Below are 15,318 nucleotides of genomic sequence, written 5' to 3'. Positions count from 1 at the left end.
CAAAGAATTTCATTTATCCTGCTGCTAGGGGGCGCGCGCGCGCGCGCACGCCCGCACACACACACACACACACACACACAAACACAGAGAGACAGACAGACAAACAAACAGGTTTTCATAGTATCCGTCACTCAAACAAAATAAATAGATGGAACACCTTTATGTCCTCATTCAGGTTCATTACGAGTTTGTTTTAAATTAAAGGCTAATACATCTAAATAAGACTCCAATACACTTGACATTAGTAGGTGTTCAAAAGTTTTATTTTAGAATATAATTTGATCGGAGAACATTTTCTTTTGTTTTAGATTTTTCCTTTTAGTTTTTCCCTCAACAAGAAGGAAACGCTGACCAATAAAAACAATCGAACAACGTCAATTCAAATCAAACAAACTGACACGAACTTTTGCCATAACTGTTTACCACTACACATTACAATCACAAATCTCTCCTCTTTCCTTTCAATCATCACAAATTTGATAAAAACACACGGATAACGTCCATCCATCCAGTTTTCACAATCTGTCCATCAAATCCACTACATTCATTTTTTTTACAGATATTCAATGATGGTCAAGTGAGGTAAACAAATACAAAACGTTGAAATATCTATTATTAAATACAGTTTCGCAACCTGAAAAGCATAACCCACCTGATCTCTGTTTATGAAGACTGAACGCTACACAAGAATAAGGCTCTTGACACACAGACGCAGTCACACATACTCAGTAGATGAACAGAATATGAAATAGTAAGTGCTCTAACCGTGAGGCCGCATCCATGGGAACATGAGGCTCGGAGAGGAGTTCTGACTTAAGTGGCCTTGTCCTTCTCCAGGGTTAGTGCTATTGGACGATTTACAGTCTGGGTATTGCGCTAAGCTGGCCTCTTGCTGGGTACCATAAAGCGGTTGCCTCGGAAGAGCTTCATATCCATAAAATTTCGTAGCGTCTCCGTGACATGCCAATGCACAAGGGTTCTGTTGATAACCGGGGTTGGAGATACCTGTGGTTCCGTGATGGAAAAAGTCCTGTACGTGATGCGACGGGTGTTGAAACCCCGGCGCAGCTGCTCCATGTCCGTATACAAGCGTGTGGCTTCGGGCAACGCTCTGTGGAAACCTGCAGTCGTAGTAAGTTGGCTCTAATGTTTCGCCGCCTTTGTACTTGGAAAAAAGAGGGTTAACAAAATAAGAGCTCATGTTTATCTAGCATTAAAAAGAGTCAGTCTGTTTGAAAAACAAAAATAAATTCCCCTCTCTAAACGGTGGCAACCTATTGTTGCAGTTCCAAATGGCATGCAACGCAGACAGAGCAACCGGAACTAGATGGAGAAATGCTGCCCCTTCGGACAATCTGAGGCAGCTCCCACTTCAGCTCCACTCGCTTAGTCTCTCTCTCTCTTCCTATCGCCAGCCTTTTCCTTTTGCAGCCTCAAATCATGGCGTGCACGGTGGATGTGTGTTAAGGTTACCTACAAATAAATGAAAGCATAGAAAAGAAGCAACCACGTAGAGAGCATAAATTAGGAATTTGAAAAAGTAGTTCAAGTATTTTCTCTCTGAAACTTCGGGGCAGCTTGTCTGCAGAATCCTCTTTTGTGTGTGTGAGTAAAGAAATGTTATGTAAATCCAGACTACGAATAATATTAATATGACTTAAGTCAGGATGGTAAAATTACACTTACATTAAATCATACTTATATCATCCCGTTTTAAAGGACATCCATTTAGGATAGCCTTTTCGTTTTCTCTGTTCCTGTTATGGGCCGAAGGTGCATTTGTTAAGACTCATAACGATAGGCTACTAAATGACGATTTTCCTTCAGTCTGTATCCGATGAATGACTTTTGGTCTATTGTTCTTTACTGTTGTTTTTTTCTTTGTTCATTTTCTTCATCTTCATCCGTCGGTTCTGGAACCAGATTTTGACTTGTCGCTCCGTCAGGTTCAGCACCCTTGCTACCTCAAATCGCCGGTCTCTTGTGAGGTACATATTGAATAAAAATTCCTTTTCGAGTTCGAGTGTTTGATACTTGGTATATGGACAACGCTTCTTTCGAGTTGAGCGCGCATGGATCCAGTTTGCCACAGGATTATCTGAAAAACAATATATAAAAAGTGTGATTAGGTGCTTTAAGTTTTTTTTCTTTCTGGCTTATGACAGCCATGTGTATAAAGCAATATATTTCTTTTTAAACTGTAGCACCTAACAACACTTCTCATTTTAGATTAGTCTTCAATTAAATGTTCAGGCTTAATATGTGTAAATACCAAGTAATTTCATAGGACGTCCCCCTATCTCTGTGTATTTCAAATAGCTTAGTAAACTCTTAGATAGAAATGGCGCTGTAAACTGATGAATGTACCTATTTGCTTTATAGGCCCATAAAAAAAGCAAAGGCTTGTGACTCAAGCCTTCACAAGTCTACGCTCAAAGTTCTGCTATGCAGTGAATGCAATGTGAACATTCCATATGCTGTTTCTTGATGTAAATGCAATGTTTCATTTATATGTAAATTATATTTAATTGAACAGTTCAAAACAACAGCACCCGGTTTTTAAATTTTTAATTTGACACTTCAGTAGTTATGTTGTAATACAGTCCACGACAAGTATAATTCAAAAGTAATATTAGTATGTATAGGTTATAATAAAATATCACACTTGAAACCCAAAATTAGCTATATAAATACTTAATTTGAAATGTTAATACGCATCTTCGCTTTACAGCCGCCTGTATTGTTACTGAGACAACGACAGGCTAAATTTATAAACTTCCACATTAAATAAAGAACAGCAATATAACGATATCGGTCTAAAATTATTGATAACGATAATGGTACGGCTATTTGTAAACATCACATGCAACCTTCTTTGCCAGACTTGGCTTTTTAGGAGACCATTTTATGGCTCAAAACCCGTTTTACAACCCAATCCTATGGCGTTTGTCATCAATGGATAGCCCCAAAGCAGACTTGAGTCGGCCGAGAACAGCACAGGGGATGAAAGGGTATAGAACTTGGTTTTACGACGGACAACAGCCAACCACCAAGCGAACGCAATAAACTGGGAAGCATCCCATTCTCGGTTGTAAACAAGAATAGCTCTAACTTACTTGGGTCTAATTCAGGCTTGTCGTCTTTGTGCTTCCCGGAAGACAGACTCTCCTTCTCAGGCGATGGTGTGTTCTGCTGCTTTTCTCGAATGTCGACGGCGGAGCAGTAGAGATAATCCGTGTAAGGGCGTCCGTTCGAGCCCAAACAGTCTCCAGTACGGGGATCCTGGAAGGTGTCGGGCTTCAACCCGTAGTGCCTGCTGTTCCCTGCGTATCCTGGAAAAGACACGGTACCGGGGATAGGCTCCAGCCAAGAGCGAACGTACCTTGAGTCTGTGCCTAGGTGAGGTTGGTGAGTGTATGGATGGTAAACCACTGACGATTGGGAGTGAACAGGGGCCCACGAGGTAGTAAAGACTGGTGGTTTCGGGGCAAAGCTGCAGGACGGGTAATCCGCGCATTCCGGTACCAGGGGCGTCGGGCGTGAGCTGGAGGATATCGGACCAGTGGCTGCGAAACGACTCGCCAGAACATCCTCGCTCTCATGGTTGATCAAGGAATCCACATAATAATTACTTATGGGACCCGTAGCCGACATGGCGATGTTTCTCTTCTCTTTTACATGCATCCGATTATTATATGGAGTGTATGTGTACTTTTTTATCTGACCGTAGAACAATCAAGACAGGTAATTATTTCAGAAAGCTTCCCCAGCTGGGATTGGACGCCTATGGAACACGTGATTGCATTTACCCCCTGAAAAACTGCACAGCAGATCAATGCGCGCTTTCTTCTGGAACAGCAATGCACATCGAGCTTGCAGTAGGTTGCTTAATACTAAAGATATATTTTTAACAGAGTCTAAATATATGAGGATGGAGTGTTTCTAATATATTATGATGCATCTGATTAAGGTAAATAGTTATTTGTAGTCTTACGAAGCAGCAGTGTGTGTGTTAACGGTCTTAAAAAGGGCACTATTTGTTGGTGTAATCAATCTCTGTCGAGAGAATGCTACTGTGCTGTGGCTAGCCTTGCGCGCATCCCTCACTGCACAATGTTATTTATTAAAACAATTAGAAAAAATAAACAGTTATATATTTCTTTCTCAGTTTCACTATTAATTCTATATAATTGGAAAAGACCCAATGGAATAATTTGGACAAATATACGGCTCTTGTGCTATCTAGAGGGTTGCTTTTACGCACTGAAGTCCTATTTTCCACGAGTTTCAAATAAATACATTTGGGACATCCCTCATAAAATGGAGTTTTAAACAAATCGGGGAGGTGGGAATAGTAAGACGCCTGAAAACGCACCACAACTGCGGCTATATTCGTCAAGTGGTCGTGCATGCTTTTATGTCCTTCAATAAATTTTTACGAGGACCATTTGATTGTTCATAAACGTGTCGTTAATAAAACTGCAGTTGAGTTCCTGGTATAACATAAAACCAACACTACGCTTGTGAAAGAAGTCTCATCAAACATCAGTCGAATATACTAGAAAATAGACGAGTGTCTGTTCACCAACTCTGTTAGCTCTTAAAATTGTATGAGAAAGCTTTGGGGGGGACGTTTTTAGCTTTATCCGTTTTACTGCAAGATTTTTTGAATAGGTATTTGCATAACACAAGTTTTTAAAATGATTTATACTTCCCATTTTTTTTCCATTTCTTTCTTTATGCAATTTGCCATTTTTGCGATTCAACGTAATTCTAGTTGTTGTAATACGAGGCAAATAATCTTGTTAACTGAAAATAAAATACTAAAACTACAAATAAAAGCTATGTGAAATATTTTTTAATAAAAATGTTTTCGATTAATTTGGTTTCGTAATTTTTAATTATTAATACTGGCTCACACAAACACAATAAAATCATTTTATCCTACACATCTATTAAATACTTTAACTCCATGCTCTTGTCGTGTAAAAAAAGGACACCGCTTGAACATTTTACAGATAATATGTGAATCGCTGTATTTAAGATATTTTTTTATTTATTGCGACAATTGGAAATCTGTTGATTTTGGTCTGCAGTCATTGTCAGTGTTAGGCCCAGTATGAAACCGGCCACATGAGGTCAGGCTTTTTTCCGCCATGTTTTCTGTGGGAACACCAGACATGATCAAAATATAGACACACCAAAGAACAATACGTGGGCGATTCAGACTCTTAATATTACTCTTATACTACAAATAGCTATTAAAACGGTTACAATGTTATATTAGTTAAATAATTTACAGAGACTCGACCCAAAGTAATGAGTGCCATTATGCCTCTCTTTTCAGTTGTAAAACAGCTAATTAAAGTTTTTGATTCAGCAAAACAACTAAAAGCAAAAGAAAGAAAAGGGCACTATATTTGTGCTTTTATGCCGTTTCATTAACGCATTATTTGTTTTATAGGAAGGTTTGTTGATTATGGCGTGTATCTGATTTCTCCTTGTAATAGACTTCGGAAGCAATATCAATTAGATTCTCTGAACAAAAGTGAAAGTAAAATCTTATGTCACAGTGTAAATAATTGAAAGCTTTGGTGTGAGAATGTAGCATATTGTCGGAATTAATGCATCTAATCAAATAGTTAAATTGTTAGAATAATTACGCTGTGGCATATAGCTACAGAACAAACAAATATAATGTGTTTAATATGAAACATTCCTCAACAACATCTGTAAATAATCATATCTAAAATACAGCACTTTCCGCTGTGTGGCTAAAATACAGCAAATTTCTTGTTTATACGGTACAAGGAGCTGCTTGTTCACCCATTTCCCCACTAATGCATTTCGCAGTCTCGTGTTACTATAATAAACAATGTAGATTTATATAATAGCTACACATAGGTTTTTCTTTTATTAGCATAATTGAATCCTTCAAATGGGTTTTAAGTTCTCATTAAGAAACATACATTCCATTCTGAGACAACAGCACGGCAGCATCATTGCTAATGCACTCTGATTATCCAAGTCTGTTATAAAAAATTAGGCTACTCTGCGATCGACATCAGTTTTAATACTGATGTTGTAAAATACCTAAAAAAAACACCTAAACACCTAAAAGTCAGGAGCAGGTTAAAATGAATATTTTCTTAAATATTTTAGTTTTTCTTAATTTATTTCAAGCAATACCATTATTTATTTTTGGTATGAAGTATAATGAGGAATGTTTGCATCTCGCAGTATACCTAGACCCACATTACTAGCATTACTACACTTTACTAGCATTTAAGTACGCATTACGAAAAAGGCAATACGGTGTTAAAATACAGATGTCGTATGGGTATCAGTCCAGAAGATTGGAATGAATCAATCCAAAATCATTCCACATAATTTCATTATGTTATGTGTTAAACAATATAAGGTCCTGTAGTACTACGTTTTTAAATTTATTTTACTGTATATTATTAGCTGTATTTTATTTTAGCTTTCAGCGTGCCATGCTCAACGTGAACATAATAATGCTCTATACCGTTTCCTTTAATGCCTTCATTTAAATACATATTAAATTAAACAACCATTTCTGTTTTTAGCAAATTTGTAATGTTGATTTCATGTCTAATTAAAAAAAACATAAATATTTGGTAATTTTTAGTATTTTGTGTTTAGATATATTTGTATTTATTGGAGAGAACAAAAAAAAAAGTTGAATCCTCACAAGTGATAGGCACAGTATCATTTTAGAACAACATATTATTGCTTGCGGCCTTGGGCGACATAAACAGAAATACAGCAATAGCACAAAGGTTTAAAATTTCAATCAAACAAGTGAGCTGAATTAATATAGCCTAATGAGTTACTTGTCATGTCCAAGTAAAACCACCAGCTAAGATTTATAAAAAAAATAAAAATAAATAAAAAAAATAACACCTTCTGGGAATTACATTAAAATACATAGCATTGTGTTAAAAAAACAGCACTGAACAGACGGCCTAGTAAAAACACCTTTATTTAGCAAAGTAACCTGCTTTAAATTAGAAACCCTTTTTTTATTTAGGTCTAGCTGCAATCAAACTTGGTTCCATACAAACGCGTAAACTAAATTCAGTGTAAATAGAGAGCGAAATGTGATCCAGCATGAACGCAATATAGCTAGATAACAAAACGTGATTAATTTGAAACGATAAATATGGTTTAAAATAACCACGTGTGCTGAAAAGTGCCTTCAGGTTTGTCAGTAAAGCAAAATAGCTCAAATCAAAGAACAACGTAAAAATATCTTGCCACAGTACAGCCGTCAAACTATCCTCATTCAAACCCACTGAAAACTAACCAGCAATCATTCACATGCTTACATATAAAGGTCTGCACCAAACAAGGGATAGGCCATTGCTAATGCTACTACAGATAGGCCTAATGCGCCACACGTTTGGAAATAGTACTATATGCTTCCGAACGCAAGCAAACATTCCAACTTGATGTATATATATATATATATATATATACTAAGCAGAAGAAGGTGTTTTAATGTCCACCAATCCTTAGGCTATTTGAGGATATTGCCGCTATATCCGCATGCTAGGCGGCAGTGTCCTGTGGGGCTATTACGCGTGCTGTAAACTCTTTGTTGGTGACGCATTCCAGAGGAGAACCCCATTCACTCAACTGAATGAAAATGACTTTGGATTCCAGACTGTCTCTTCCCGTCGCAAAACAGCTGAAGGGAGGGGAGGGGGTTAAGAAAACAAGCATATATGGTGAAATCCAAAGTCTACTCTCCCAGGAAGAAAGGACAAGTCGCTGATGAGGCACTTTACAACAAACAACTTTACTAAAAACTTTATCTTAAATAAATTAGCTTATTATTTCTACATATTATACAGCTGATATGGTTTTAGAAGGCACTGTGTCCTTACTACTGTACAGTGTATATGACATCACAGCACAAACACTGTTGTTCCCAGCTTAATGTGGGGTAACCCCAAACCCACAGATTTAGACTGATTTAAAAAAAAAAAAAAAAAAACTATTAAAAAATATTTCATACTTATATTTAAAAACATCTGAAGATACATATTCCGCACTGCACCTAACTAATAAAAAAAGAAACAAAATAAACAAAGGCACTGTAACTATAATATAAAAATATTGTTCTCCATCTCTGCTTTTCTGTGTAAGTAGGCTATCTTATACTAAAATGCATTACTAATTAATAAAATTAAGTGTAGAAATGATTGCAGAATTAAGATAATTTAATGTGCCGAGTATAAATTACAGCAAAACAGTGTGTAAATAAAAAAGTTTTATTCAAGTCGACATTATGATGTTGATAAAGGCCTACAGAATAATATATAGAATAAACATACATTAGGTTACACTAACTAATTTTTTTAAGGTCTGATAAGGTAGAAAAATCTCCCTGAAGCAGCCACACAGGTTCATTGTTTATAGTGTACAGAATCTACAGGCCAAACATTGTCTGCCTTGGATACTAGCCACAGTAAGTCTGTTGTAGCAACGCTTTTTATGCTTTTGCATGTGCTGTTACTACGGTTCATGTTGCTGACATGTAAATATAATTAGTTTAAACGGATTTTACAAATCCAGTTTTTCTATTTGAGCCAGGACCGTTGAACCGTTTACCGGCTATTGAACAGTTTACAGGTTAAAAAAGTGTGTGGTTGTCCCACGTTATTTAAAAGTAGTGTAGCACTTCAAAACAAATATGAAGAGTTTAATTTTATATTTATTAGGTCAGGTTTCTAAGAGTACAACATCAAAGCCAGACAAGTTTAATTAAATTTGTAAAAGTGTTTAGTCTCATACACACGCAAACGCACGTGGAATTGGCTATATGGAAAGGATAAATTCATAGCTGACCAATTTAAAATGACCAGTTTATATATATATATATAGTTTTCTTTTCCTGTTCTTATAGCCGTCCGTCAGTCCATAATTTTTATTTATTACATCCCCCCCCCCAGAGACTGCAATTTCTTGCTACCACCTCAGTCACTATAATTTTTAAATGTTAAAAAGTGGCTAAAACACTTTTGGCCATAGCTTGGAATAAAAGAATGAGCAATAATAAGGAACATACTAAGTTTGCCCCATGATGTTAACAGTCCTTTCTCCCTCTGAGAGTCTAAATTCTCTTTTACAGCCCGACACATAAAGGCGAGCAAAGGCGAAAAAGAGCCCGCTGTGGCTGTAATCGTTCAGTTCATTTACAATGTTATTTGCGGAAACTTCATTGCACAGGGTGTAATTTAACGGCAATTGTCGCCCTTGATGAAGACGAACTGACGTAATCAAGGCAGTTTCTTGTTGTCGAGCCAGGAAGCCAATCCCAACAACATGAAACTACCTAAACCACGCACCAGCCGTGCGTAACGGCGTTATCCACAGGAGGAGACAAACAACGAACTCTGCAAAGGTAAGTAAGGATTTGATTCCATTCCTCACAGCCTCGAGCTTTAATTTAATCAAACTTCGTTTGTAATAGTTCTAGTATGCCTGAAAGGCCATAGCTTTTGGGTAATTTTGAAAGAATTGACACCAAAATGAACACCAAATGACACTTCTATCAACCAGTATTGCTATTTCTAAAACAAAATGTCTACAATTCAGAGAGACACACTGACAAATTAGTAGCATACAAATGAGTGGACCTTCAACAATGATGAGACAGATAAAAGAGTTTCCTGTGGCTTTTTGCAGACCAAGAAAATGATCAAATTAAACATAAAATTGTAGTAAAAAGAGAATAATTGTCCTTCAGAGGGACTGCAAATAGCTGATATTTATGTATAACACATTAGGTTAGTATAAGTAGATCTCCACAACTTTAATTTGTGCTTGGAAGATGGGGCGCAATTATTGACAACATCACTCTCTTATCAACAACTGTCAGAAGCACTGAGCAAAGTCCACATCTCAAGAAATTCGTTCAAATCAAAGCTGTTATCCATGTCAGCGCTTGAGGGTATCCAGAATAGCTTCCCCCGAGCTCAATCAATAAAAAATAAGGAAAACGTTATCCTACCTTGAACCTTCTGCACACGGTCTGATTAACGTAGCTCATAGGATCCACTCATTCATTCACCGCCGCTGTAGGTCTTTCATTCTTCCGTGTTCAGTCCATCGTATCATAGCGTTCCATTACTCCATAATGAAAGGTTCCTGGTTCCAAAACAGCCAGGCAGACCGCAGAGCGCGTCAGTGAGGCCAGCACATTGCAGTTCCGAGTATGTGAATTAGCCCTCCTCCACTCACCTTTTAATGCATCTTTACTGCAGCAGCACATTATATTTGCAGATCATAAAATCCACCCCCAGCGCTTTCCAGGACCGTCATGACATTACAATTTTATGACCTTGACTTACTGTGGTCACCTGGATAATATTTAAATCAACGTTATGGGTCTCCCTCTCATACTGAAAGTGCTATGCACTTTCTCTTTCTAACTCTCTTCCCTGTCTTCACCCAACATTTCTCTGTCAACATAATACAGGAGAAAATATGCAAGGGGAAGGACATACCAGGACATTATATTTTCCCACCCCCTGTTTTATTTATCAGCTTCTCGAGTTAAGCATCAAATTGACAAATACACGTCAAAGAACAAAGCATGCAAAATACAGAGCGCGCATTGTTGGACAAGCGCACTGACAGCAAACAAACTAATCCAAGACATCGAAAAGACATCTAGTTCATATATTCTGAATTAAGTTTTTTTTTTAATACAAATCTGCCACGAATATTTGCACCAAGCATCCTTTTCTTACGCAACTGGCATATTTACATTTATTATTCTGGTCTATTTAACAATGATAAATTAGGCTCTGATGTAAACTAAATGTAATATTGTTTGCAGGATGTTCCAGTCCCTTTGCATTAAAAGTTATGAACCAGTGCTTTGCTATTTTGTATTTGTATATGTGTGGATAAGAGAGAGCATGTCATTTCTTATTTTTCCTTTGTCTGTCTAAAGCGCTCAGTTGAAGCTATAGCCTGTTAGCTCTCGGACGCGACTTTCTCTGTTGAGCTTCTTTAGCTTCATCCTTCTGTTTTGGAACCAGATCTTGACCTGTCTGTCTGTGAGGTTGATACTCTTGCTGATCTCCAGACGGCGCTCTCGAGTCAAGTACATGTTGAACAAGAACTCCTTCTCCAGCTCAAGTGTCTGATGCTTTGTGTAAGGACATCTCTTCTTTCGTCCACTTTTCGCTTTTAGCCAGCTCCCCGTTGTTTTTTCCAATTTAGCCGCATCTGCAGAAGTAAACAAGAGAGAGAAAACTGTTATCCCGGAGTATGATTGCAAGACCATAGAACTGAATGTGACGCTACAAATGCTCGCTTGACTATATTATTTAGTTTTTCTTCCCCACAAAATTTTCACATTCATATTTTTTGTTCTTCAGAATAAACATTACGCTGAATTTATTGTAATTAACAGTCTACACTCTATGATCTAACGGTTTAATTTAAAATGGCTTTGTTCTTAGCAATATCAAAGCTATGCAGTGATGCAGATTACCCCTTTTTAATTATTATCTGCAAATGTATTATTGTACTTTTTTTAACATTTCCGTACAATTTCACATTTTCAATGGTGTGATTTTAGTCTCAATAAGTCATCGGCCTGCAATTACTTTTAATTGAAACGTCATCTACCAAAACAAAAAAAATATTAATTTTTTCTAAAAATCATAATGATAAATATAGTATGCAAATAACAAAACCATATAAAACATTTACTTTCATTTTTTGGCTTTTTTATCTTGTTAAATTAACAAAAGATGCAACTGTTTCAGATGAAACAACTTTAAGTGTGTTATTACTGTAGATTTTATAAATGTTCATACTTGCCTAACATATTAATAACTGGAATTAAACAAACAAGAACACGAAATAAGAACGATACATTTTAAAAGACATATTTTAACTAGGCCTACTTTTGTGAGCATAACAGAGCTTAGTAAGCTAAATAAAGATGTCAGAATTGTTGGTCGCATTTCTCAGTTATATCAGTTACACAATTCGTAAACCGCAGGTATTTATTTAATTATTTTAGGACCACACACACTGATTTTACATTTTCTTTTATAAGATTTGAATTAAATGGTTTACTGACATTACATTACAACAAACAATATAACAAAATAAAGAGCAAAAATGTCCAATTAATTAAACGTTTTCAATATTTTAAATATAAACTTCAATTATTTAAACGGCAATTGTTTTTTTTTCGTTCAATGTCTAAAAAATTATATTCAAATATTTACCTATATTATCAAGTTATTATGTAAGCATTTCTAATTCTTAATTTAAACCTGTATGAAAAAATAACAAAATACTTTGAATCACATTCATATCTTTGTATTTGAACGGGGATGCGGAGAAACCTTACACTATTGCGGGTATATCTGAATGTGCCTGGACTTTCACGGACTATTTTGTTTTGTTTATGCTTGCATGGATGTTTAAAAGCGCACTTTAACACTGCGCGTTAATCCTAGAATATTCCTGTTTACATCAACGCCAAAACCTTTATTTTTGTAATGGTGTTAAACGCCGTTTCAATTTTAAGTACACATGATATTACTTAATTGACTACTTTTCTGTAAAAAAACAACAACAACAGACGAACAGCCCACGTGGGCCTGTAATACATAGTTATGATACATACAGCGTCTGAGCAGTCGTCTGTGCAACAAGCTAAAAGGTCTTCTATTTTGACATGCAACTTGGTTGTCATTTCACACGTTGTTGCCTACATAGAAGGGAGCGCGCTGTTATTATGTGTGTGTGTGGTGGAGAGAGAGAGAGAGAGAGAGAGAGAGAGAGAGAGAGACAAGGAATTAGTTATCACCTTTCAATTCGCTCTCGGAATCATCAGTACAACTGTCTGTTTTTGAGACACTCTCCTTGTTTCTAGTCTGTCTCTGATCCATGTCGTCTTCCTGCGTATTCCCTCCCTTGTCTTCTGGGTCCTGCCTTGCTTTGCTGCTTTTGATATAGGAATCTGCTGCTAGTGCTTCAACAGGCGTGGATATTCTGGGTATTGGGTTAAAGTCCGAGCCGAACTCATCTCCATGGTGGCCCCTTTCACTGGCGTACACCTGGCTCCGTCGGAAATAATCGGGGGTGGAGACGGCGCTTTGATTCGGGTGGCTGTTATTGTCTCCCAGACGGATGTAGGTGGATTTCTCAGCAGACTCTTTAGCGCTGTCGATATCAGGCTGGTAAAGACAAGGAATCGCTTCCTCTTTCACATTACTGGCTGGAAACGAGCAAGGGTGCAAAGGCTGGGCAACAGGTTGTGAACCTCTGTAAGTTTTAGAGCCTGCGATCCAAGTGTCCCGCTGCGACAGGTAATGTGAGTACTGGTAACTGCTGAGATGCATCCCACTCGGTTGCAGATCATCCCGTTTGGAGAGAGGGGTACCAACAATACCAAAACTACCCATCATGGAGCAACCATGTTCTGCAGACGTTTGCATATACATTCCAGAGTTAGTGGAATAGCTCTCACCTCTGTAAGGAGATGTTCGTCCCACCAGCGACTCCATCAGGAATGTGTTGGCTGCCACGTTGTTCGGGCATGACATTTTGCTACTTGCCTTGTTTTCCTTTTCATTCAAAACAATCTCCTTTATGCCGAAGTGGATGAGGACAGTAGGACGCCGACATCTTTTGGGGGGCGAAAAATATCAGCAACATAATTATGGATTCAAGGCGCTTTGTCATGTGATTTTCAGACCAATAGGGTTTTGAAAGTGGCCTTGATGCGCCAGACCGTCTTGACGTCAGTGGGGTCAAGTTGTTGAATTTATGTGCTACAGCATGGAGCAATGGCGCCATCTAGCCGATTTTTACGGACAAGGAAACCAAGAACAGAACAAAGAACAATCGTTTTCTTCAGATACGTAGTTACGTGGCTTGTGCGTCTGCAAAAGAAAGAGAGAGACAAGTAAATTAAACACTTTCTGGAAATTAAAGTCAAATATCACAAGGTTAGTCAATATAAAAAATGGTTAATATACACTTTTACAAGACAGTACATGTAGTCTCTTTTTTCAAAGTGGACATGCAATTTTATAGAATAGGGACGTTGTTGACATATTCGGTCTATTTTTCTGTCTGTCACGACACACTACTTAATCCATTTTTAGTTCATTTAACTCTATTACAAATTCCATCAGGTGGATTAGTTGCAATTTTTTCTACTAAATATCATACTATCATTTGGTGCTTTGCTTTATTTTTTCTTTGTAAGATGAGGTTATTATGTATTATGTTTCCCCCATTATCTTTTTCTGCGTTGTAAATTGACATACATTTTTTAAATATACAGGAAAATCACATAAGCCGAGGAAGGGTTTATTTAGAATCTCCAAACTGAAACAAAAACTGAAATTGTACTTTAAGTATACAGAAATAATCAAGAAGAGCATATTTTTCGTTGTGATCGCAGTGTTTTTGCAGTGAATTATTAACTGTTCATAAATATATTTGTGAACTTCGACGCTTAATGAAAAACAACATGAAAACTTTTAAGTATTGCATAAAAACGGAAAAATGAGTATTAAGTTAGTATGTTGAATTTTATTATACATTTTTGATTATATACACTCTTAAAAATAAAGGTGCTTCACGATGCCATAGAAGAACCTTTTTGTCTAAATGGTTCCATAAAGAACCTTTAACATCTGAAGAACCCTTCTGTTTCACAAAAGGTTCTTTGTGGCGAAAAAAGGTTCTTCAGATTATAAAAAGGTAAGAAAGAAATGGTTCTTTAAAGAACCTTTGACTGAATGGTTCTTTGTGGAACCAAAAATGGTTCTTCTATGGCATCGCTTGAAGAACCTTTTGAAGCACCTTTATTTTTAAGAGTGTAATACATATAAACCAATTTGGAACATTTTCCATTGTAAAGTTTTTGTCAAAATGGGTGGAATTTATTTTTCTGGTTCCTACCATATCTCTTTAAACGCTCTACATAAATATGGTTTTCGGTTTCAGTACAGATTTCAAAATAGTGAAAAGACACACTTTGTCTTCAACGGTTTCATTATTATGCCATTTTACCAAGCTGCATCGAAATCGGTAGAGGAATGACGATACATGTACTGGGGGGAAAAACTTAAAGCTTACGTATTTTCATGTACTATGTTTGGGTCATTTTTGCTATTGGTTACGATAATTTATATAATTTGTATTTGTATATTTGCATTACCCCTTGGACTTGAATGATCTTTTCTGTGTCTGTGATCCAGCTTGAGACATGGTGGATTGTTGTGATTGGTCTGTTCTCTT

At 36.9% G+C, this 15,318-nt stretch overlaps 3 protein-coding genes across 3 annotated transcripts in view; all 3 read right to left on the bottom strand.

The window, feature by feature from the left end:
* The window catches only part of LOC107598875 (homeobox protein Hox-C8a), a 4,301-nt gene extending 2,844 nt beyond the window's left edge, over positions 1-1,457 (bottom strand). The window contains exon 1 of the mRNA XM_016290321.1: positions 766-1,457. Coding sequence (XP_016145807.1) covers positions 766-1,201 — 436 coding nt within the window. The 5' untranslated portion in view covers positions 1,202-1,457. The remainder of the gene's footprint in view (positions 1-765) is intronic.
* An 87-nt stretch (positions 1,458-1,544) lies between these two features.
* Positions 1,545-3,877, bottom strand: LOC107598864 (homeobox protein Hox-C9a-like). Its single transcript, XM_016290312.1, has 2 exons — positions 3,117-3,877; positions 1,545-2,098 (listed from the first exon to the last, which is right to left on the bottom strand). Exons 1-2 carry the CDS (start codon positions 3,682-3,684, stop codon positions 1,854-1,856), a joined length of 813 nt encoding a protein of 270 aa, XP_016145798.1. The 5' UTR covers positions 3,685-3,877; the 3' UTR covers positions 1,545-1,853.
* A 6,635-nt stretch (positions 3,878-10,512) lies between these two features.
* LOC107598838 (homeobox protein Hox-C10a-like) overlaps positions 10,513-15,318 on the bottom strand; it is a 50,031-nt gene continuing 45,225 nt past the window's right edge. Inside the window, exons 2-3 of the mRNA XM_016290280.1 lie at positions 12,872-13,949; positions 10,513-11,268 (exon numbers count right to left, since the gene is read on the bottom strand). Coding sequence (XP_016145766.1) covers positions 10,994-11,268; positions 12,872-13,610 — 1,014 coding nt within the window. The 5' untranslated portion in view covers positions 13,611-13,949 and the 3' untranslated portion in view covers positions 10,513-10,993. The remainder of the gene's footprint in view (positions 11,269-12,871; positions 13,950-15,318) is intronic.

Source organism: Sinocyclocheilus grahami, unplaced genomic scaffold (genome assembly GCF_001515645.1).
Source record: "Sinocyclocheilus grahami isolate Dianchi unplaced genomic scaffold, SAMN03320097.WGS_v1.1 scaffold13.1, whole genome shotgun sequence".
NCBI lineage: Eukaryota > Metazoa > Chordata > Actinopteri > Cypriniformes > Cyprinidae > Sinocyclocheilus > Sinocyclocheilus grahami.
This window is presented reverse-complemented; position numbering and strand designations above follow the sequence as displayed.